This window comes from Molossus molossus, unplaced genomic scaffold (assembly GCF_014108415.1).
Source record: "Molossus molossus isolate mMolMol1 unplaced genomic scaffold, mMolMol1.p scaffold_m16_p_12, whole genome shotgun sequence".
In the NCBI taxonomy this organism is placed as follows: domain Eukaryota; kingdom Metazoa; phylum Chordata; class Mammalia; order Chiroptera; family Molossidae; genus Molossus; species Molossus molossus.
This window is the reverse complement of record NW_023425347.1, coordinates 366,930-389,657: the sequence shown is the minus strand read 5'-3', so window position 1 is coordinate 389,657 and position 22,728 is coordinate 366,930. Positions and strand designations below refer to the sequence as shown.

General features: G+C 48.2%; 1 protein-coding gene across 2 annotated transcripts in view; it reads right to left on the bottom strand.

The window, feature by feature from the left end:
- Window positions 1-6,458: 6,458 nt before the first annotated feature.
- The window catches only part of GCC2 (GRIP and coiled-coil domain containing 2), a 94,933-nt gene continuing 78,663 nt past the window's right edge, over window positions 6,459-22,728 (bottom strand). Inside the window, exons 19-23 of one of the 2 annotated variants that reach the window (XM_036255874.1) lie at window positions 18,811-19,028; window positions 16,060-16,254; window positions 14,645-14,784; window positions 12,209-12,410; window positions 6,459-7,958 (exon numbers count right to left, since the gene is read on the bottom strand). In XM_036255874.1, the coding sequence (XP_036111767.1) occupies window positions 7,888-7,958; window positions 12,209-12,410; window positions 14,645-14,784; window positions 16,060-16,254; window positions 18,811-19,028 (826 nt within the window). In that variant the 3' untranslated portion in view covers window positions 6,459-7,887. Of the gene's footprint in view, window positions 7,959-11,679; window positions 12,411-14,644; window positions 14,785-16,059; window positions 16,255-18,810; window positions 19,029-22,728 lie in introns of those variants that run through there. The other variant, XM_036255873.1, reaches the window with a different exon arrangement.

Genomic DNA, 22,728 nt, shown 5'->3' with positions numbered 1-22,728 from the left:
TTGGATGAATGGATTTATGGAACCAAGGTTTGTTCATATGTTCCCACTTTATCTGGGGTCTTTCTATGGCTATGGTTTTGGGTTTGTACTTTTGTGCCACCAGGGGTTGCTCTGTTTCAACTCTCGAAGGGAGCCCACTGGGCCACATTTTAGCAGATTGTTCCATGTACTGTTAAGCTCCAATGACTAAGAAAGAATTGGTTTTCTGTTGTAATGCTGCTTGGTCTATGTATACCTTAGACTACAGGGGAAAATGGTTCTCTAAATTAGCACACCATTGTTACCAGCACAATAACCTGGTTATTATTTAACAGGAAAGGAGTAAAGGGAAGATTAGCTAATTTAATTCTCCAGGTTTATTCCCTGCATGGGGAAAGGGTCTGGACAAAAGCAGTTTCGACGCATGTCCAGTGAGGTCTGAGTGACATGGAAGATGCCTACCTGTCCATCACACCTGGGAGCAAGTGGGTGTGGCCACTGCAAGCACATGAAACCTAAATATTTAATCTCCTAGACAAAGGAACTTGCTGTCTCTCTTGCTGCTGGATCCAGACTCCCAGCCTGCAGGGCCCCCATGGCTGCCCGCTATGTAGCCCATAGCCGTGTGGGATCCATGCAGCAGAGCAATGGACTAAATCTGGGCTGATCCTCATCTGGACCCAGCTCATCATGGAGCGCACACTCTGGTCTTTGGCCTTATCTCTGGCCTTGCTAAACCCACAACAATTCCTCAGGTCCAGGTGTTTGTCTTCACACAGTAAGAATTCAGCAAAGAAAGGGAACACCTAAGATGCAGAGAAGGGAACTGGCTTCCAAATGCCTGCTGATGGTAAGACACGGGAGGAAAAAGAACATGAGGAGACGAACCTCTTCGATTACCTGAACCTGGGGGCCCCGAATTAGCAGCAGGAAGACACCCCCCCGCCACCATACCCCTCTAGATACTCCTGAAATAGGGCCCAGGAGGGCAACATCCCCCCTTGTAATGAAGAAGTTGCCTCCCCCTCAAAGACAGGGCAGGGCACCCAACTGGCCAGGGGCACCCCTCTCCACAGCGGGGCAATCCCCTCCAACGTGGTGCCCTTTCGGCAGAAAGCAGCCGTTAGGCCGCCTGCAGGCCCTACGGAGCGCGTGCTGGAAGAATCCCAACCCCTCATGTAGGGGTTCCTCAGAAAACAGCAGGTCTTATCATCTCCACTTTCACCACTCGCCACCCAAACCGGGCTGATGTACAGGCTCTCCTCAACGTCCTAACAGCAGATGGAAGGTGGCTGGTTACAGACAAGAGAAGAGGCTCGTCAGCTCCATCAAGACAATCCCAGCAGGACCCCAACCCAGCCCAAGTGGTACCCAAACAGTGGGGATCCAGCCTTCCTAGAACATCACAAAAGGTGCATATTGGAAGGGCTTAGAAAGGGGTGCCCAACAAAAGAGCCTGAATATGATACAGGCTGTTCAACAGAAACCAAAGGAAGATCATTCTGAGGTTTTAGAAAGGATCTACCAGGCCTATATTTTTTACAGCAGTGAACACAGTGATTGTTGACAGCATTGCAGATGTCTCCCCAGTCCCACTGTGCCCCTCACCCAGCCCCCGCTCCGACAGCCTCCCGCACGGCTGTGTACATAGGCTATGCAGACGCAAGCATTCCACCAGGCCTACTGAAAGCACACTGACGCAGACCCACAGACACCAGAAAATGTCTGGATGGTAAACATCACTTTTATTGGGCAAAGTGCCCTGGATATCAGGAGGCTCCAACGTCCAGATGGGGTGCTGGGAATACCCTTCTCAGATGGGGGATGCAGCCTTCAGAGTGTACCATGTCCGGGAAACCAGGTCATTGAAGCAGGCCTCTGCTTTCTTAGAAACAGTGCAGGGAACCAGGAGGAGAGGCAGGGCCTGAACGGAAAAGGGGAAGGGCCTGTAGGTGCCAATCAACGAGCCTACCGAAAAGAGGAAGGCTTTGGAGAAAGGACCACCCAGAACTAAAAAAGAAAAGCAGAAAGTATAGAAACTCTTGCCGAGAAGGTTAGAAAGGAACGATGAATCTGGAGGCCCAGGGGCTCCTCTAGACACCCCCGACCTATCACTGTGTCACACCCACAGGAGCCCCAGGCACCGATGACAGTGGGGGGACGAGCTAACTGACTTCCTTGTAGAGACAGGAGCTGCCTATGCAGCGCGAAATACAAAACCAACCAGGAGAAGTTCAGCTGCAGCGCTGGTCACTGGAGTGACCAGGCATCACAGACTTCAGTCTCTAGAACGCCGGCTTGGGGATCACACGCGCGTGCTGACTGCCCAGTCCGTGGCCGGGCTGGATTCACATTGTAAACTGCGTGCACACACCGCCCTTCTCTGAGAAGCTGCCAATGCATTTACAAGTCCCACTGGAACCTGCCCTCACTGCCGGTGCCCCCGACTTGCCTGGCAGCACCCAGAGGTGAACTCTTCCCCCGAGATCAAGCAGCGTGTCCACTGGGCCGTGCGGGCTGAGGGAACGCCAGCAGAGCGGACCTGTTGGATCCCCGCTGACTGAACCTTCCGGGAATCACGCACACAGATGGGAGCGGCTTCCGGAGAGGGCCCGTGACGAGCTGGGTGCAGGTCACACAGACGGAGCAGAGGAGCGCGGGGACCGCCATGGGGACTGCGCACGGGAGGAGGAACGCGCCCTCGCCAGAGCCTCAGACTTGTCCCGGGAAGGGTGTTAACATCCACACTGACTGACTATGCCCACGGGGCTCCATAGAAAGAGGGCATTTAACCTTGGGAATAAGGACATCAGACATGCGAAAGCTGCTGTAGAATTGCTCGGGGCAGTGACTCCACCGAACCAGGCTGACCGCGTGCACGGCCAGGGCTTCTCCAGAAGGACGGTTCCCAAACTCTCCAGGCAAACCACACCGCCAATAAAGCAGCAAGGTGGGGCCATCGCTTCCTGGGCTGTAATGCCCCACCTGGACGGGTCAGAATGTAAACCCCTCTGCGCAGAACGAGATGAGGAATGGGCCCGTGCTGGGGTTCTCTGACACTGACCGATTCCACGCGGAACATCAACACTTGGGATGAGCGCTCACTGCATGTCCCGCCCTCAAACACCCGCAGGACGGACCCGTCATGTAAAGGACGCTCCACTGGACCTGGTTAGACTGCATGTGAAGGGCCCTCATCACAAAGGACCGCTCGGGAGACTACCCGAGCCTGCCACAGAGGCAGCACACACCCTGAGCCAGACGTGCCCCCGCGCACCATGTAAAAGGCACCTGCCCTTTCGAGGGCTGCACGTCGACTTTACACACATGCTAAAACCACAGGAAACTTTAAATTCGTATCAGACACCTTTTCTGGATGGGTAGGGGCACACCCTGCTAGAACTGAGAAGGTAACCAAGGTCGCAAAACTTCGGCCCACAGCAACGACCCCTGCGTTGGACCTGCTCACAGCACTCAAAGTGGCAGCTTCTGCTTCGCTCCAGAAACCTTCCAGGAGACAGGGCAGGCCCTCGACAGGAGCTGGGTGCAGACCCCGTCTTTGAGGGAGCCTGAGAAAGTGACCCCACAATGAAGATGACGCTGGTGAAAATGTGCCAGGAGACACGTTTGAAAGGGAGCACGCCCTACTGCCTGGCCCGGATGGGCTGTGCGCTGAAGAGGACCGGACGGAGCCCTTTTGAAACCGTGTATGGGAGACCCTTATACGTGTCTGTTTTAGGGACACCCCCTCCAGAGTCAGAACATGAACTAAAAGTCAAACAATATGCACAACTTTAGGGCGAACACTGACAACTTGGCACGGTTTTGCTCACTGCAGGTCTATCCGCCCGCCTGACGAGCCCCGGCAGACTCGGCGTCCCAACCAGCAGTCAGCCAAGCAGCGGTCGGTCCCCCTGCCGTCCTGCTGACCACACACTCGTCCCTAAAGCTCCCGGGATCAAGCCTCGGATCCAGCACACAGAGAAGGTGGGCACCGCTGGGGGGGGGGGCACACTCAGGTCCCGCTGCTGCCGCCGCCCACGCTGCGAGGGGAGCTGGCCTGCGCTCCTGAGATCTAAACCCTTTCAGAAAGGGACAGTGCCTCCCGGAGCTCAGTGACAATGTTATGTTTCCTTTGATACTATTTTTTGACAATTGCTATACTTCACGCTCATGCTTGGACTAATAGTGCCTTTGCCAGCATTTATTAGACAGTGGCTTCCTTGGCAAGCCTCCTGCTGTTGGCTGCCACCCAAGCCCCACTCAGAAGAGACGGCAGTCTCTGCAGCGTCTGATCTCACTGCAACCCCCCGAGGCACACCCCTCACTCAACACCGCATCGCTTGCCACACAACAGCCTCACCCTGGAAGCCCATCTGCAACTATCTCTTGAAATATGAAGCAGTCTACCAGCTTCGCTTGTCTAGTTTATTTTTTATTAATCCTCACCTGAGGATATTTTTCCATTTTTCATCAGATAGAACAGGAAGGAGGGAGACAGGGAGAGAAAGGGAGAGAGAAACATTGATGTGAGAGGGACACATCGACTGGTTGCCTCCTGCATGACCGGACCAGGGCCAGGGACCAACCGCAATGGAGGTACGTGCGCCTTGGCCGGAATTGAACTCGAGACTTATTGGTCCGCGGGCCGACGCTCTAACTGCTGAGCCAAACCGGCCAGGGCAGCTTTGCTTGTTTCAAAGTCCCATCCTCTAGACACTGCACATGCTGCCTTCTGAAGACAGCAGTGCTTCTCCGTCTCGTAGAGGCTTCCCTCCAATCCCGACCCCTTCGTTTAGTAGCTATCAAGAATCTCTGGACCCAAGGATGGGTAAGACTATGTCCCTAGACAACAGAAAGAAACTACAGAAGATAAGCCCTCCATCCATTTACTCTCGTTAAGATTACAAGGGTCCAGAGTTTTAATCCTTATCTAAGGATACCTTTTCCATTGATTTTTTTAGAGAGTGGATGGGGAAAAGAGAGGGAGGGGGAAAGAGAGTGAGAAACATGGATGTGAGAGAGACACATCGACTGGTTGACTCCCACACATGTCCTGGACGGGGGCTGGGGATCGAACTTGCAACCCAGGTACATGTCCTTGACTGGGAACCGACCCCATGAACCTTCGGTGTGCTTCCCATACTAGCCAGGGTGGGTCTAGAGTTTTGAAAAGGAGGACTATTACCACCGTCAGGGAGCACAGGGAGTCTCCCCACTGGCCAAGATGGCGAACGGGGCAGTCCACACACTGAGCACCAACAGCTGGAATGACGCATGGACAGGGCCCCAGCGTGCCAACAGCTAACAAGTAACTGGATAGAAAAAAGCCCTTTCCCTGGCCGGTTTGGCTCAGCAGTTAGAGTGCTGGCTGGCACACCACTGAGTCGCGGGTTCGATTCTGGTCAAGGGCATATACCTTGGCTGCGGTTTGTCCCTGGCCCTGGTCAAGGTCGTGCGGGAGGTGGCCGGTCGGTGTGTCTCTCTTACATTGATGTTTCTTTCTCTTCCTCTCTCCCTTTCTCCCTCCCTCCCACTCTATCTGAAGATAAATGGAAAAATATCCTCAGGTGAGGATTAAAAACAACAAACAAGTCCTCCCCTCCCTATCCCGGTAAGAACTGTGGGCTTGAGCAGGAAGGGGAGATGGGCTTTGAGAGGGGGTCCACCTCTTCTAGGCCACGGCACCCGAACAGCTCTTCCTTTGCACCAGCACCTGTCCCATAGGACGGCTTCCGTTGCAGCAGGCAGACAAGCCTGCATTTCTTTACAGTGTGTGTGCTGTGCCATTCACCCAACCCTGGGACATCACACTCCTCAGCATTGTATGTTCCAGCTACATAATCAACTAAGGTGGTTGTAAAGAGAACACCAGGCACTGTGGGCCTTTGGCAAGCCTTAGCTCTGATAGTGAGTAGTTTGGTTACACTTTTGACAAAGCTTGTTGAAAAGAATGTGCTTTGCAAAGTTTGTTTAAAGGAATATAATTCTGGATCTTACACTGTTTGGAGGTGAAGTAAAGCTCACTGCACACGAGAGCCTCCCATCACAGAGAAGCTGACCCCGAGGTGCCCCAGAAATGGCGCAGCAGGACTTGCAGTACAAGGTGGAAGACGCTGTGGACACGCAGGCACCATGGTCTGCACACCACACACCGTAAGTTCAACCTCTGTTTTCTCGAGCACCTGATATTCTAGGTCCCAGCTGTCTGATGATGATGATAAAGGACATCACAATCCCAATTCATAGACTAATTTAAAACCCCAAAGAAACAGTGTCTAAAAGAAAGAGTAGGCATAAAAACATATCATTAAACATATTTAATAGAAGTATTAAAATAATCACTACATTTCCTCTCATTGCTAAAACCATGAAAGAATATTCCTTTTGTAATCAAAGTAATAATTTTTTGATCATGCGAAAAGGTATTTTTATTACATTCTTAAGTAGAAACTAGATTTCAAAACAAGTGTATAGACTTCAAAAAAAGGCCTAGATTTAGAGAGAGTAGAATTTATTAAACACTATTATAGTTTCATTGTATGCACGGACATACTTATATTCACAGTTTATAAAGTAAAAAAAATTGAACTTTTAAATTCAGCTCTGAAATAGATGGATTTTCATTCATACATTCAGTAGTTAGTTCTGTTCTACAACAGGAGGGAAGTGATACAGGAGAAACTTTCTAAAGAACAAACTCAACACGTCAGCAGCAAATTTCAGTTAAATAAAATTGAAGGCCAACGTTCTGAGTAACAAAGTGCAATCAGTTCACCAGCTCAGACGGAAAATTAGAACACAAATCCCAAGAGAGACCTTCACAGAACACTGTGTGTCATTTAACACACAGATATTAAAACCAGAATTCTCAAATTTATGCTCGAGGAACACTCTTTTGGTCCACTCAGCAAACTGTGTTCAGAGGCATCTCAGGCAGCCAGAGCTCCCGGGAGTTAGCCAGAGGCTGGGAGAGGTGGGGTGACCTCTCACAGGCCCTGGAACTTCTGAAGGGAACCGTGCTGAAGGCTGTTTGCTGAGACACGGGAAGCCTCAGTGTCACAGCTGATACAGTGCTGAGTGATACAGTCACTGTTCTGATACATTTTTATTTGGGGAGATGGGAGAGAATTCTCAAGGCAGATTCATGGCTTATAGTAGCTGAGCCACAAGGAGAGCCTGGAGACGGTGTGAAGCCCCCGAGGTGAGGGCGTCCCCGCCGCTCAGGCCCAGCTGCGCCAGGCAGCACCGGGGCTCACGGCACCGCGGGCTTCGCAGTGACTTCCTTCAGAGGGAAAAAGAGCAGTTCCTTGTACAGTAAATAACTACATAAACTGTATTTTAACTTCATCTCATAATTAATTGTAGCTTATTTAAACAAACCAACTTTATCAATAAAGCATTTTCCTTCATGTTCTAATTAACACCTTTCTTTAACAATTTTTAACTAATTACAATCTATGAGTCTGACCTTGCCATAAATATTCTTGCAAAATTATTTTAAAAGCCTAAATTCCAGTTAACATGGTACCAAACTTTAGTTTAATTTGAAAATTCACAGTGCTGCCCACAGGCAGGCGCCCGGCCCCAGAGAAGGGAGTGAGCTCCCGGGGGCACAGAACCAGGCCGTGGACGGGCACCCACGCATACCGAGCACCCTCCCCCCGCTGAGACGCCCAGGGCAGGCTTGCAGACGCGAGGACGTGACACAGCTCCTTTCTCTAGGTCCCACTGCATCAGGAGTGTACACCTACTTTGCCCACCTGTGTGTGTGACACACGCATGTACCAATACCTGCAGACATGGATATACACACACACTATTTGATGAAAAATAACAGCAATATATGTGAACTACTTTTGCCAAATGGAGTCTATTTGGTTAATAAATAATGTTCTTTCTGCCACTCTATCTGAGTCCAGACCAGCTGTGCAGATAGGATGCCCATCCGGATGAACGGGAAGCGTTTTCCTCCTCGCCTTTGGGGAATTAAAAGAAAAACAATATTAGTCTTCTCATACTGTACTTTTATATTATGAGTATTTCTGTTCTTCAACTTTCAGTGTTTACTGTCTTTCTCTATTAGATAATTCCGAAATAAATTCTCTAGCACAATTAAATATTGAAAATAAGAGGAACTATTTACATTCTTGTAAAACAGAAGCCTTTACATAACTTAGAACCTAAAACCAATAAATTAACAATAAAACTCAAAACTAGACCAAAAGCGACTGCTTTTTAGTTACTTAAAAATCAGGCTTTGGCCCTGGCCGGTTTGGCTCAGCAGTTAGAGCGTCGGCCTGTGGTCCAGAGAGACCTGGGTTTGGTTCCAGCTGGGGGCATGTACCTCGGTTGCAGTTTGTCCCCGGCCCTGGTTGGTCGTGCAGGAGGCAGCCACTTAATATGTCCCTTTCACATCGATGTTTCTCTCTCTCTCTTCCTCTCTTTCCCTCCCACTCTATCTGAACAAAAAATGGAAAAATGTGCTCAGGTGAGGATAAAAAAAAAAAAAAAAAAAAATCAGGCTTTGTGAAGTATAGTTCACTCCCGGTAAAACCCGGCCTTTGCAGAGGGGCAGTGCCACCCAGGAGCTGCCCTGAATCTCCAGCTCTCCCAGCCCTTTCTGCCCACACCCACCACTGACTTCTTTCTGTCCTTATAGTGTTTTTTTTCCCCCCCCTGGAAATTCATATAAATAGAATCACATTGTATACAGTCCTTCCAAGTCTTATAGTCTTTCACTTGCACAATGCATTCGAGAACCATCCACGTTGCTATATCAGGTTTTTTTTTTTTTGTTAATCCTCACCAGAGGATAATTTTCCATTGATTTTTAGAAAGAGAGGGAGGAAAGGGGAGGGGGGGAGAGAGAGAGGGAGGGAGAGAGAGAGAGAGAGAGAGAAAGAGAGAGAGAGAGAGAGAAACATTGATGCGAGAGAGACACATCAATTGGTTGCTTCCTGCATGACCCCTACTGGGGTCAGGGATCGAGTCCGCAACCCAGGTACGTGCCCTTGACCAGTAATAGAACTAGCAATCCTTTGACCCACAGGCCGATGCTCTACCCACTGAGCCAAACTGGCCATGGCGAGTTCACTCTCTTACTGCTGAGTAGTATTCCATTATGTGTCTGCACCAGTTTGTTTATTCATTTACCACTGAAGGATATTTGAGTTGTTTCTAGTTTTTAGCAATTTGAAATAAAGCTGCTATAAACATTTGTGCACAGGCTTTTAATTTAAAAAGTTGAGAACTAATTCACATACCAAAATATTCACCCTTTTAGGGTTTATAAGTCAGTTTTTTTTGTTTGTTTTAAATTTGTTTTTCTTTATTGATCTTAGAGGGAGAGGCAGAGATAAAACATCGATGAGAGAGAACATCGACTGGCTGCCTCCTGCACGCCCACAACCTGGGCATGTGCCATGACTGGGAATTGAACTGGTGACGTCTTAGTGTATGGGTCGATGCTCAGCCACTGAGCCACACCGGCCGGGCAGTCAGTGGTTTTTAATATGTTCACGAGGTTTGTGTGTTTCTTTGTGTAGACACAGGTTTTCATCTCTGAGACTGTTGTACGGTGAAGATGTTTAACTTACAAAAATTGCCACATTTTCCCAAGGTGGTTATATCATTTTGTATCAAATGTTCCAGTTTCTCTTTTATCATTTTATTATCAACACAAATCCTGTCTTAAAGTTCAGAAAGATTCTGGGCGTCCATGAAAATTTCAGTGAAGGTCTGCATTGTTTCTCGACATGACCTGCAGGTCAGCCTAAGTGACCCGAGAGTTGCACAGCCTTGCAAGCCGCCGGCACTCTCCCCATCACAGTCCTGCCCCTCCCCCCTCCCTGCCCTCCAGAGGCACCGTCACCACATTTGGCGGACACCCTTGCAGACACTTTCTGTGTCCTCAGACATATGTGTGCAGTTGGGTCTTATTCAGAGAAGCACTTTCAAAACGTTAAATGGAGAAACTCTTTCTACAGTATACGCACCGCTTTCATTTCTTTTTCTGCTCACTGTCTGGTTTCATCCATGTCAGCTATGAACTGCTACACAGCAAATCACCACAAACTTATCAGCTTAAAACACATTTACTGTCTCAGTTTCAGTGAGGCAGGAGGTCAGGAACAGCTTGGCTGGGTCCTCTGCCTCAAGGTCTCTCAAAAATCTACAATCGAGGTATCTGCCAGGGACCGGGTCTCACATCAAAGGACAGTGGAGAAGGGTCTGCTCAAAGTCACAGCAGATGGAGAACTCGGTTCCCCCAGACCTGCTGGAGGGATGGCCTTGGCTCTCGCCACATGGGCCTTTCTGGCAGGCAGCTGCTGCCCACAACGTGTGAGTGGGAGGGAGGTTCTGCTGGTGCGGCAGCTGCTGCCCACCACGTGTGAGTGGGAGGGAGGTTCTGCTGGTGCGGCAGCTGCTGCCCACCACATGTGAGTGGGAGGGAGGGTCTGCTGGTGCGGCAGCTGCTGCCCACCACGTGTGAGTGGGAGGGAGGTTCTGCTGGTGCGGCAGCTGCTGCCCACCACGTGTGAGTGGGAGGGAGGTTCTGCTGGTGCGGCAGCTGCTGCCCACCACGTGTGAGTGGGAGGGAGGGTCTGCTGGTGCGGCAGATGTCAGGGCACGTGAGCCTGGGTGACGTGCCGCCGCCTCTGCTGTGCTGGTTGCAGACGCACCACGAGCCCAGTCTCCTGGACACTAGAGGGAGGAGGACTAAAGGCACAGACACCTGGAGGAGGGCTAATGGACAGGAGGCCTTTCAGAAGTCTGTGTTCCACAGTCTACAAGAAGAGCTTCTAGAAAGCTGGAGGAAGGGATGTTCTTTACTGAGGGATGGACGACTGGGCACCAACTGCTCTCCCCCATCAGAGGCGGCGGCAGCTTTGCTCCCAGGAACAGTGAGAGCAGGTGACTGTGAACATTTCCCTAACACCACCACGGACTGTTCTGGAGTCGTCTGGTACGTCTGACACTTGGACCTCAGCTGTGTTCTCAGATCTGGCAGGACCTGCCCTGCGCGGTCACTGTTCCTGGCAGCCCCTCGTCTCCTGGGTAAGTAACGACCAGAGAGGAGCCAGGCTGAGACACTGCACATGTGCTCCACCCGGAGCACTTCCTCTCCCAGTAGGGTCTGTGTCCTCTGCAACCAAACCGGGTCCTCACAGGGAGCCTGTCAGGGAGCACCCGCTCTGCCAGTCTGGAGATACTCTGCAAAGCTCACGACGGCCCGGCTGGCTGAGGTGCCGTCCTGTGCACCAAAGGGTCATGGGTTTGATTTCTGGTCAGGACACATGCCTGGGCTGTGTGTTCGATCCCTGGTTGAGCATGTGTGGAGGCAACCGATGGATGTTTCTTTCTCTTATCAGTGCTTCTCTCTCTCTTCTCCTTCCTCTCTCTCTCAAATCAATAAAAACATATCCTTGGCTGAGGAGTAAAGAAAAGGCTGATGACAGTCTTCCCTCCCGCCCTGCAGTTGTGGGCCTTTGTCCTCTGCTCGCCTGCAGTGGCAGACCCTGGCATACAGGCAACGATGTATGCCCGTGAACCAGGGCCAAGCCGGCAGTGAGGATGCAGAGAAGGATGAGCTTTTGCCTGAGCAGCAGGGCTGAGACCTCGGCTCGCCTGCTGGGCCCGCTGGCTCCTCACGAGCCATGTCCCGAGCAGTCCTGGGGGTCGGGGGGCACCTACACGGCACGTGGTGCAGCAGCGCCCCACTCAGTAGTGGCTTCTCCATATCACTCGTTTGGGGACTAATGAGGCACCTTATATTGTGTCACTTACACGGAGATGCAACAGGCAGTCACGACACCTGCTTGTGGTGCAAGTGGGCCCTTAATGGGTGTTTAGTATGAGGGTTGTAATGTCGCTTGTCAGAGCCGGGTAACCTTATTCCCCAAGCTTATGTGGGACGCCAACCCACAGAAAAAAACATTTTATATCAGGAGCTGATGTAGTCACCCAAACATATAATTAAGAGAATTTCAAGAAACAATCCTTCCTCTTTACTAGATTTAATGTATTTTGATGATTCTCTCTCTTTTTAAATCCTCACCTAAGCAAATGTTTATTGATTCTAGAGAGAGGGAGAAACAACGCACCAAGTGTAGAAGTTATAACTGTAAGTCACAGTGTTATGAAAGAGACCTCACCCACATGCAGTCTCGCCCACCAGAGGATGTGCAGTTAAGTCTATAAACCAGAGTGAAGACTGCTCTCCCACCTTGGGCGATGGCTGCGAGCTTCCCCTTCTCCTCCGGGCTGAGCTGCAACATTGTATCGATGACAGGAAGCAGCCTCTCTCTCTCACTGCCCGGCTTGAGGAAAATGAACTGCAGCAAGACGTTCTTCAAGTACTCCAGGTTCGCTACGGACTTCTCTCGCTCCTGGTTTCTTTCCAATCTTCTGATTTCACTTTTGAGAAGCTGGTATTAGAAAAATGACATAAAAGTGGGTTTTAGGAGTTTCTGGTTAAACATGGTGGACTGAACACATGCATTCTTCTTTTCCCCCTGCAATGCCCCCAAACGACACTAAAGGAGAGCCTAGGTGAAAATGTAGATGAGAAATATCAACAAGCTCCCAGAAGACGGGAGAGACAGTGTCAATGACAGTCCAGTGTCGCAGACAAGAGGAGACAATGGGTCCCACAGAAATTCAGGGTCTCCTCCTTCGAGTCCAGTTACTATGAAACTGTGCTGAAAACTAGGGACCATGTAGTCTATAAAGGTTAGTTCCATGATGCTACCCCCACTTCTACTCTATAGACTCAGCCAGTGGGCTCCGGGCTCTGGGTTACCAAACACACTGCAAGGAGAGCAAGCAGAGTCTAAATGCAGGGGAGGTGAACAGCTGTACCCACCAAGAACCCCTTTCCCTGCCTTGCTCCCAGAGCCCCAGGCAGCTAAGACGTACACAGGGAAATTATGTTTACATAATGGACAGCATTTAACCAGAAACAGAGTTGAGTTTAGGATAGAGTGGAAATTCTGGAAGGTAAGACAATGTAAAATGCTACCAGAAGAACGGAACAAAGGATATGAATAAGATGTGGGATGATAGTCTGTGAAGATTTCTGGGTTGAAACAAAAAAATATGTTATTTTATTTCATCATTTTATAGATTAGTCCAGGAAAGTGAGCTAACTCTGTCCTAAAACCTAGGGTCATTAAAAAAAAAAGTGACAATCAGGTCTAAGAAACCATGTGAGAATGTATTTGTGGAAATAAAAGACCGAGTCACTTGGGTTCCTGGGCTGGTGGTGATGTGTCAGCTGTGATAATGACTAGGTGGGAAATGTTTTTACAGAGAGGCACACTCAAGGATTCAGTGATGGGAGGCCACAATGTATTTAACTGAGCAGCTAGCCTTAAAAAGATTACTTTGACAGGGACCACTGGGGCCCTGCATGCACAGGGCAGAAGCATGTGCTTTTCAGAGCTCAGGGTTTGAATTCTGCTCCACCGTTTATCAGCTTCAGCTATTCTCGCCAGGGGTTTTCTCAGACAGGACAAGGGGCTCAGGGTCTGGGTGGTTCTTACTAAATTCTATTCCTGATAAATGTTAAAATGCAGCCCAATATTTTGCAGACCAGCTGTAAACAGGGTAAGTTTAACAGGAACTCAACCACATATGTAGCCAATTGGAAAGAAGAAATCAACATGTAATTGACCAAATGGTGTGTAGAAGCCATGGCTACCCTCCTGGGGGAGGCAAAACTTTGGATGTGAGTCTGGTCTCCTTTACCTGCTGCAAGTAAATGCAATTGCCTTGCGACAACCACTTCTCGTTTTCTTGAACAGAGCACCCCAAGCAGTAAACCCCTTGAGTTTGGTAACAACTATGAGGATTGAATACCATAATACATGTAACACCCAGAGCCTGGCTCATGAGTACTCAGTAAGTAGTGTGACTACATTCGCAGAGTCGGCACACCATTGAACCAGGGTGGAAACACCTCTGTGTGGAATCCTCTCACGCTCCCCAGTCCACCTGCTGCTCCATGTCTCTGGCGTCTTCAAGGAGGAAAGACTCCTACACTAGTCTGCCTTCTGGGAAAAGGAGTTTAGTGCCATAAACAGCAGCAGGATGAACTGAATAAGAAATGGTTTATCTTTACAATTTAAGGACCTGCACCCATTTAAGTTTTATTTAAGCACATTTGGAATAATGTCTTGTAAACATCTGTCTAATTTTTAAATCTATTACGGTTACTTAGAAAGAGTAGGAATTAAAATAGTATTTATATGATATAAAAGCAACTAATTTTTTTTGTTGTTGTTACTCCTCACACAAGGGTATTTTTCCATTGATTTTTTGACAGAGTGGAAGGGAGGGAGGGAGGGAAAGAGAGATTGAGAGAGAAAAAGAGAGGAATATCGATGTGAGAGAGAGACAGTGATTTGTTGCCTCCTGCATGACCCTGACCGAGGCCGGGGATCAAACCTGTGACTCAGGTCTGTGCCTGTGACGAGGACTCCAACCTATGACCCTTTAGTCCGCAGGCCAATGCTCTTAACTGCTGAGCCAAACCAGCTAGGACACAATTAGTATTTCTTGATTTCAGGAATGTAACGAATTAAGAATTAAGATGTCATGGACACACCCGATATGTGGATTCTTAACCTCAGATAAGCGCCCGCAGCGTTCTGGACCTCACCTTAATCTGCTCCATGAGGATGGCGTTGGTGGCTTCCGTCTCCCGAAGCAGGCCGTTCAAGTGGTCCACGCTTTTTGTGGTGGAACTGAGCTTCTGCATCAGCTCCTCTTTGGTAAGCTCAGCAGGCCACAAGGGAGACTCTGCAAGATGTTGTTCCAGTAATTAGTGTTCAAACCAGGCTTACAGATGAAAGTTCTACATAAGAAAAATACCTTAGTACAGACACTTTACACCCTGTGTCATTACACAGGTCCACTCTCTTTGCCATTCCTCTACTCACCAAAACACAGGGAAAAGGTTACACGTGGCATGTGACACAAGTAAGACAATCTTTGTGGCGAAGCACGTAATCTAACTGAATATAAACTCTATGAGCCCCAGTTCTGCCATTTATTAGGCTTTTATGTCATTTTATTAGTTTTATCACTTAACCTACTCTATTGACTAATGTCCCAAGAGCTTGTGTCATTTTACTTAAAAATGAGTATTAACATTTACTGATCACTTATATCATGGATTATTATAAGAATTTCTTTTTTTTAATCCTCACCTAAGGATATTTTTCTATTTATCTTCAGATAGAGTGAGAGGGAGAGAGAGAGAAAAACATCAGTGTGAGAGGGACACATCGATTGGCTGCCTCCTGCAAGACCCCGACCAGGGTTGGGGACGAGCCATGACCAAGGTATGTACCCTTGACTGGACTTGAACCCGTGACTCTTTGGTCCACGGGCTGATGCTCTAACTGCTAAGCCAAACCAGCCAGGGCTCTCATAAGAATTTTATAAGAGCTGGAGTAGGTACCATTATTTAGACTTTACAGATGACGAAACAAGCTCAGACTCAATAAGTACTTTTAGCAATTCATGAAGCCAAGTTTGACTCTGGGGTCTGCTGCCTGTACAGTGATGCATCCCTCTCCCCACTGATGATGTCACTCAAAGGGCTGGGACTGCAGCTCCCACCCACACTATGAGCAGTGACTGGACACAGTCTTTCCTACTCCAGGTCCCGAACCTTCAGAAAGGTGACAGACAGACTCCCCCTGAACTGTGAACAGGAGTATTTGTTACAGGTGAGCATACCCAGACTTCACCCCAGGTAGCAAGGTAGACTCAGCCCTACTACTGTATTGGCAGGAATGACACCGTCCCTCGGACTGCCGAGAGCACCATGCTCTCTACTTCTGCTGCAGAGCTGCAACCATCTGTTTCTGCCTCAAGCTTGGGGCAGAACTAATCTTAATTTTAAAATGTTTTTTCTTCTTTCATTATGCAGGAACGTTTTCCATCTGAAAAGGGCTGGAATACTGAAAGAAATTTTACTGGAGATCAAAAAAGCATTTAAAATTTGGAGTAACATTAATAAGACCAGACAGTAGAGTAAGTGAGAACACACACAGCAGAGAAGCGTACCGAGCTTCGCCTCAGGAGAACTGAGGAGCTGCTCCAGGGACGGCGGGTGAGTGCCCGCGGAGGACACCGACTCTGTCTCCGTCGTCTCCATCCCTTCCCCCTCCTCCCGGGCCACACCGTGCATGTCCAGCAAGGGGAGGTCTGTGTTTCTCCTTTCTCGAAGGTTCTTCACTGGTTGGTGGAAAGACGCTGGGCCTATTAAATTTATTTTTAAAAGGGGAAGTGAGAAAGAGTTCAAAACTGATAAATTCTGCATTAACAGAGATACACAATAAAATTAAAATGATCCTAGGGATACTAAATGATGTGGTAAGGAATTTGAATAAATAGAAGGAAAAAGTAAATGATGTATAAAAAATAATTTCTAGCCTGGCCGGTGTGGCTCAGTGGCTGAGCGTCGACCCTGCACCAAGAGGTCATCAGTTCGATTCCTGGTCAGGGCACATGCCCAGGTTGTGGGCCCGATCCCCAGTCGGGGGCACGCAGGAGGCGGCCAGTCGCTGTTCTCTCCCTTCGATGTTTCTATCTCTCTCCCTCTCTCTCTCAAATCAGTAAAGAAAAAAATTTTTTTTTAAATTTCTAAAACAGTCCGCAAATGTAGTCACTGCACTTTAACCACTTGAGTCACTTCAGCCGAAGCTGTGAGCTCACTGCTGCCAGCCAGTGAGAGGAGCTATGAGAGCAGGATGCTCACCGCACGGGGAGCTCAGCGCCAACCACCTGAAACCAGACTCCAGCTGCTCCAGGAGCTGCCGCTGCTGCCCAAACGCACTTGCTGACCTCCGCTCAGCAGACGCTGTCAATCACTCCCTCACCCTTCACCTCTGCGGGATCCTACCCCTGTCTGCTCACATCGCCAGTGTTCAGACAAGAACTAGAACCAGGGCAGGGAACCAGCAGCACTAGTTCCTGAGCAAGGCGCTCCCGCCTGCTGGGAATGGACATTATTCATCCAAGAAACCTGACGTTCAGAGAAGGTGAATGACTTTGCCCAAGGTCTCGTAGCTGGAGCAGCGACCAGAACTCTGACTTGGCTCTTTTCACTTAAATTTCATTTATTTTCCATTCCATGAAGTTGCCCCCATTTTGTTTCAAACATTAGCCTTCTGGCTACATTTGTTGAAGCATTTTCCTGGATTTCTGATCGTCCCCTAACTGCTTATTCTACCGCTGGCCCCTAGATCACCACCTCTCGTCAGCCAGTGCTTCCCAGGCTGATCGCTCCCTGTGCTGACTGGTGGCAGATGTTACATCTTCTTGAAGCTGGTTTCTGACCCTGACGAGTGACTTATAATGGACAACGCCCTGGTGACTTTTCCCATGGGAAACAGTGTTAAGTATGAAGCTGACATTTAATATAAGATGTACAGTCGTCCGTCGCCACTTCGTACTTTGATTTTCGTGGCTTTATTCTATCGCAGTTTTTTCAAATATAGTCATTAAAAAGTTGATCGAGACAGTGAAAATGATATAGCACGCGCTCGGTTGTCTGAGTCAATTATACACCCCTGTATTACAATTAAAACTGAAATTACTGTACGTATGGACTGGAGGCCTATGTATGCGAGCACCCCAAGAATCCTTCAACGCCAGGTGCAACCGCTTGAGTTTGGAACAGATTAACCTGTTAACCGAGTGGGATGTATAAAGATGTCAAACGTAAATAATATCGGGTACGGGTAGGACGTATGAATACGTCCTTGAAATATATGTTAGTATTCTTTTCTATTTGTTTGTAATTTTGTATTTTCCTTTGTGCTTTATATATAAATAAAGGAAAAAAATATATATTTCATAGTCTTTTGATTTATTTTAAGCATAAATAAAAAAATAATAATATGAAATTACGTCCTCCGGGTGACATATTTACACGTCTTAGTGAAAGAGTTCGCGCCCGTTCTATGCTGCGTAATTAAAAAGGGAATTCCCACCCTGGCCGGTTTGGCTCAGCGGTTAGAGCGTCGGCCTGCGGTACAGAGAGACCCGGGTTCAGTTCCCGCTAAGGGCACGTACCTCGGTTGCAGTTTGTCCCCGGCCCTGGTTGGTCGTGCGGGTGGCAACCACTCGATGTGTCCCTTCACATCGATGTTTCTCTCTCTCTCTCCTCCTCTCTCTCCCTCCCGCTCTGTCTGAACACAAAATGCAAAAATGTCCTCGGGTGAGGATAAAAAAAAAAAAAGGGAATTTCCCGGTTAACAGGTTAATCGCGATAAACGAGGGACGACTGTAGCCTCATCTTGGCTGACATTCCCATTTCCTGCAGAAAGCAGAATGGACGACACTGGGTGTGGTTGACTAGCACTCGAACTAATCAGAAACCTGGAGGGAAGAGCTGTGCTGGCCACGCACTCCTCCACACTCAGTGCTGCTGCAGTGTTCCCAAGCCTCTTACTCTCTTAGTATTTCTAGATATATTTTGATGACTAACAGTGAAGAACACCAAACAGATCCAGTGACTACTGAACCTGGACGTGTCATCAGGAGATGGACAGTGTGAGTCCGAGAAGGAAATATGGGTGCGGGAGGTTGACACACACGACAATCACGAGGTCGGGCTGCACGGGCCGGTGTCAGCACTCCAGAAGGCTCCAACGTCCAAGACCTTCTCAGGGAGCCAGTCCAAAGTTCATTCATACAGAGTCACTGGCTGTCACCTAGTAAATGCTCTGTTTTCTTAGGCACTTGTGCAGAAGGTATCTGAGCGACAGGAACACGAGAACACGAACAACGAAGCTTCGCTGTTACACACACCTTTTGTGGCCGGCTCGCTCCTGAGCTGGAAGAGCTGGGCCTCCACCTCGCACAGCTGCTGCTGCAAGGTCTCCACGGCCTTCCTCTGCTCGTCCTGCAGGCGTCGCACTTGCTCGCGGAAGCTGCTGCGAAGGGCCTCGTTCTGGGATGTCAGGTGACTCACAGTCTGGGCGTGTTCTGACTTCAGCATCATGTTCTCTGACTGTACTGAACACAACCTGAAGGGTGAGAGGCACTTAACTCAATATGCGACCTTTCAACTTAAGATGCTGACTCAGCCTTTCTTAACTGGGCCCTGTGAGAGTTATCCCTGAGATGGGAATGGACTTGTCCTGTGCACCTCTGTGGGGCAAGCTGTGTGACAGCCGGGAGAAAGGACACTGGCTGCCATCGAGTTTAAATCCCAGTCTGTGTTCACAGTTCAGATGAGGAACCGGGTTGAGAAACTCTTTTGTATGGTTCAGATGAGAAACTTCTTTTATAGTTTATTGGAAAATAGCACTATATTTAGAGAATAAAAAATGTGCTTTTAATCAGTGCGCTACGGGTTATCTTATGTGGTAGCTCACATAAATATAGGATTAATATATCCTTTTTCTATTACCCCAAAAACACACACAAAAAACAAAAAAGAATACCATCTTTCGATTCCTAAGGAAAGCCTTACAGGAAAGTCCCCCCCCCCTTTGAGTGGATTAACACGATGCTCTGAACACAGACTTCGTTTGCTATAGTTGCTGAACTTCACTGCGCTTCTGACTCACCTAGGTGCCTATTAAAAATACAGACATCTAGTTCTCTTCCTTGAGCCACTGAATCAGACTCTCCAAAGGTGGTCCTGAAACTGCCTACTTTTTTAAAGCAGTTTTCCATGTGATTTTTAGGTAGTCAGTCTGATATTAGCAAGGGGCTTACCCTTTGAAACTATTTTTAATGGCTTACTTGTAGTATTGATGTTCTATGTTTGGCTTTGGTAAAACAAAACAACAAAACAAAACATTTCATTTTTACAAGGGATCCACAGGTACACTATCATAAAAATCAAACGATACAGAAGCGATGTTAGGAAATTGTTAAAGCCTTTTACTCACTCCTCCTGACCCGTAGTATAAAGTCCCGGCTCCAGAGTGTAAGTCATTAATGGTGTGGTAGGCAGCTTTCTAAGATCTCTCTTGTGTGTGCGTCTACACATGTATACACCACATACGGTTTTAAAACAAGATTTAGTGGCTAAAAGAGAGGCATGCTATAAAAATATCACTTTAGAAAAGGTGTCTTTTTTTGTTTTGTTAATCCTCACCCAAGGATTCTTAATTCGTTACATTTCTGCATTTATCTTCAGACAGAATGGGAGGGAGAAAGGGAGGAAGAGAGAGAGAAACAATGACGTGAGAGAGACACAGCAAGTGGTCGCCACCCACACGACCTCAACTGGAACTGGGGACAAACCGCAACTGAGGTATGTGCCCTTAACGGGAACCAAACCCAGGTCTCTCTGGTTCGTGGGCTGACGCTCTAACCACTGAGACAAACTGGCCAGGGCAAGGTGTCTTTTTTCTAATCCTTGCCCTGTGATAGAGATCAACTACTACATCATTCACATAAGCTAATCTCACGGTCAACCCTGGTGAGAGTTAGAAAACTGGCAGGTCTTTCCCAGAACTTTTGATTTATGAAATTAACATATATAAATCACATGGTTAAAAGATAAAAAAGCCAAGGAAATGAAGTATTTTTCTTTTAAGATTAGCATAAGATAGGGCTTGTATTATAAACACATCCGAGATATGTAAAGTATCCTTACTTCTTTAATGAAAGATGCTCAATGAATAATTCTTTTTCTCAAGCTAAGATACAACTAATATTACTGCCCAATTTCTTCAACAGGCATTCAGAGCTCCTTGGTTCACAATGTGTGTTCTGCCAATGCCCGCATGGCGATTTATACTGATGAACAAGGTGTAACAAACAGGCTGAAGACAGAGCTAAGGTGGGTGGAATATCCCTTCAGTTAGCAGCTCTTTGCATGTTTTCCTCCGGACAGAAAGGAAAATGCTTGTGATGTGATACATGGTTAGGAAAGCAGTGTTTTTTTCCTCAAAGAAACATTCTGGCTACGAAAGGCCATGAGCATTCTGTCTTTAAAAAGCTAAGTACAGGAAGGAAAAAAATGGTGGCAGAGTGAATGGAAGCTACACAGATCATCTCCCAGGACTAAACTGGAATTACAACGAAAATAAAGACAAATTGTCACGAAGGGGCAACCGAAAGGCAGCTTCGAGGACCACATAACCAGAGACACTGACTCAATCCTGGTAGGCTTGTGAGGACGCGACAGGGGGCTGGGGGCCCACGGTCCGCAGCGGACTGGGCTGGGACCTGTGGCCTGGGCTGGGACCAGCAGACTCGGATGGGACCTGCGGCCCCCACTGGGACCTGCTGCAGCCTCGGCTTGGTCCTGTGGCCTAGGCTGGGACCAGTAGCTGCCTCGGCTGGGACCTGCAGCTGCCTTGGCTGGGTCCTGCGGCAGCCTCCGCCACACTTAGCGGGGAGCAGTGCCCTCAGGTTAAAGTCCCAGGTGGGTCCACTGCGTAGAGCCGGGAGAGGCTAAATTGCCAGCAGCTAATCACCTTGGGCTCCGGCAGAGGGAGGGCAGACTGGACTGGAACTGTGTGGGGACACTTGGGATTTGGAGGGTGCTCAGAGCTTTTGCTGAGTGCAGCCATGCAATACTGTGGTCATCTTACTCCTTCCCAGGGCCCTGGCCCCTCCCTCAGAGATTCAACACCACCCAGTGGCCATTGAAATGCTAATTGAGGCCCATTAGCAACCAGCATCTGCCCCACCCTCGGAAAATCCTCTTACACTGAGCACCTGAGGGAGTTTTTCAGGCAACTCAGAAACCAAGGTTCTCCAGGTGACCCCTACTAATAGCCTCCAGGCAAAAAAGCTAGAGGATAACTACCATTACCTGGGCGACCAACTCTAGGAAAGTAAGACTTCACAGTGGCGTTTAAAGTGGGTACTCCCTGCCTCATCCAAACCCAGGAGAGGGAGCCACAAACAGCACAACACCAACACCCACAGGGAAAATGTGGCAGGCTCCAAAGCCCACTGTGATAGCCAAAATGGTGAAACACAGAAACAAAGGCCAAATGAAAGAACAAGAGACCTCCACCGAAGATGAGATAAATGAGGTGCAGTGAAGCAAGTTAACAGAACTAGAATTCAGAGCCATGATCTTGAGGAAGCTCAATAGCATGTGTAAGGACATGAGCACCGTGAGTAAAGACATAGAAATGTTGAAAATCAACCAGTTGGAAATTAAAAACCACCAAGAAGAAATGAAGAATGACATATCAGAAATAAAAAACACATGGGAAAGTCTAAATAGCAGAGTAGAGGAAGCTGAGGACCAGTGAATTAGAAGATAGGGTAGAAAAAAATATCAACCAATCAGAAAACCAAAAGGAAAAAATAATTAAAAAACAGGAAAACAGCTTAAGAGAACTGTGAGACAACTGGAAACGTAATAACATTCGCATCATCGGAGTCCCCAAAGAAGAAGAAAATGAGCAAGGTTTAGAGAATATATTTGAAGAAATAGTGACAGAAAACTTCCCTAATTTGGTGAAAGAAGAAGGCATTCAAGTTCAAGAAGCACAGAGAGCCCCAAGTAAGAAGAACCCAAACAAGCCCACACCAAGACACATAGTATCTAAGTGCCAAAAATTCAAGACAAAGAGAGAATCCTAAAAGCAGCAAAAGAGAAACAACAGGTTACCGACAAAGGAAACCCCATAAGGCTCTCAGCTGACTTCTCAACAGAAACACTACAGGCCAGAAGGGAATGGCATGAGGTAATCAAGATCATGAAAAACAAGAAAGTGAATCCAAGACTACTCTACCCAGCAAGGC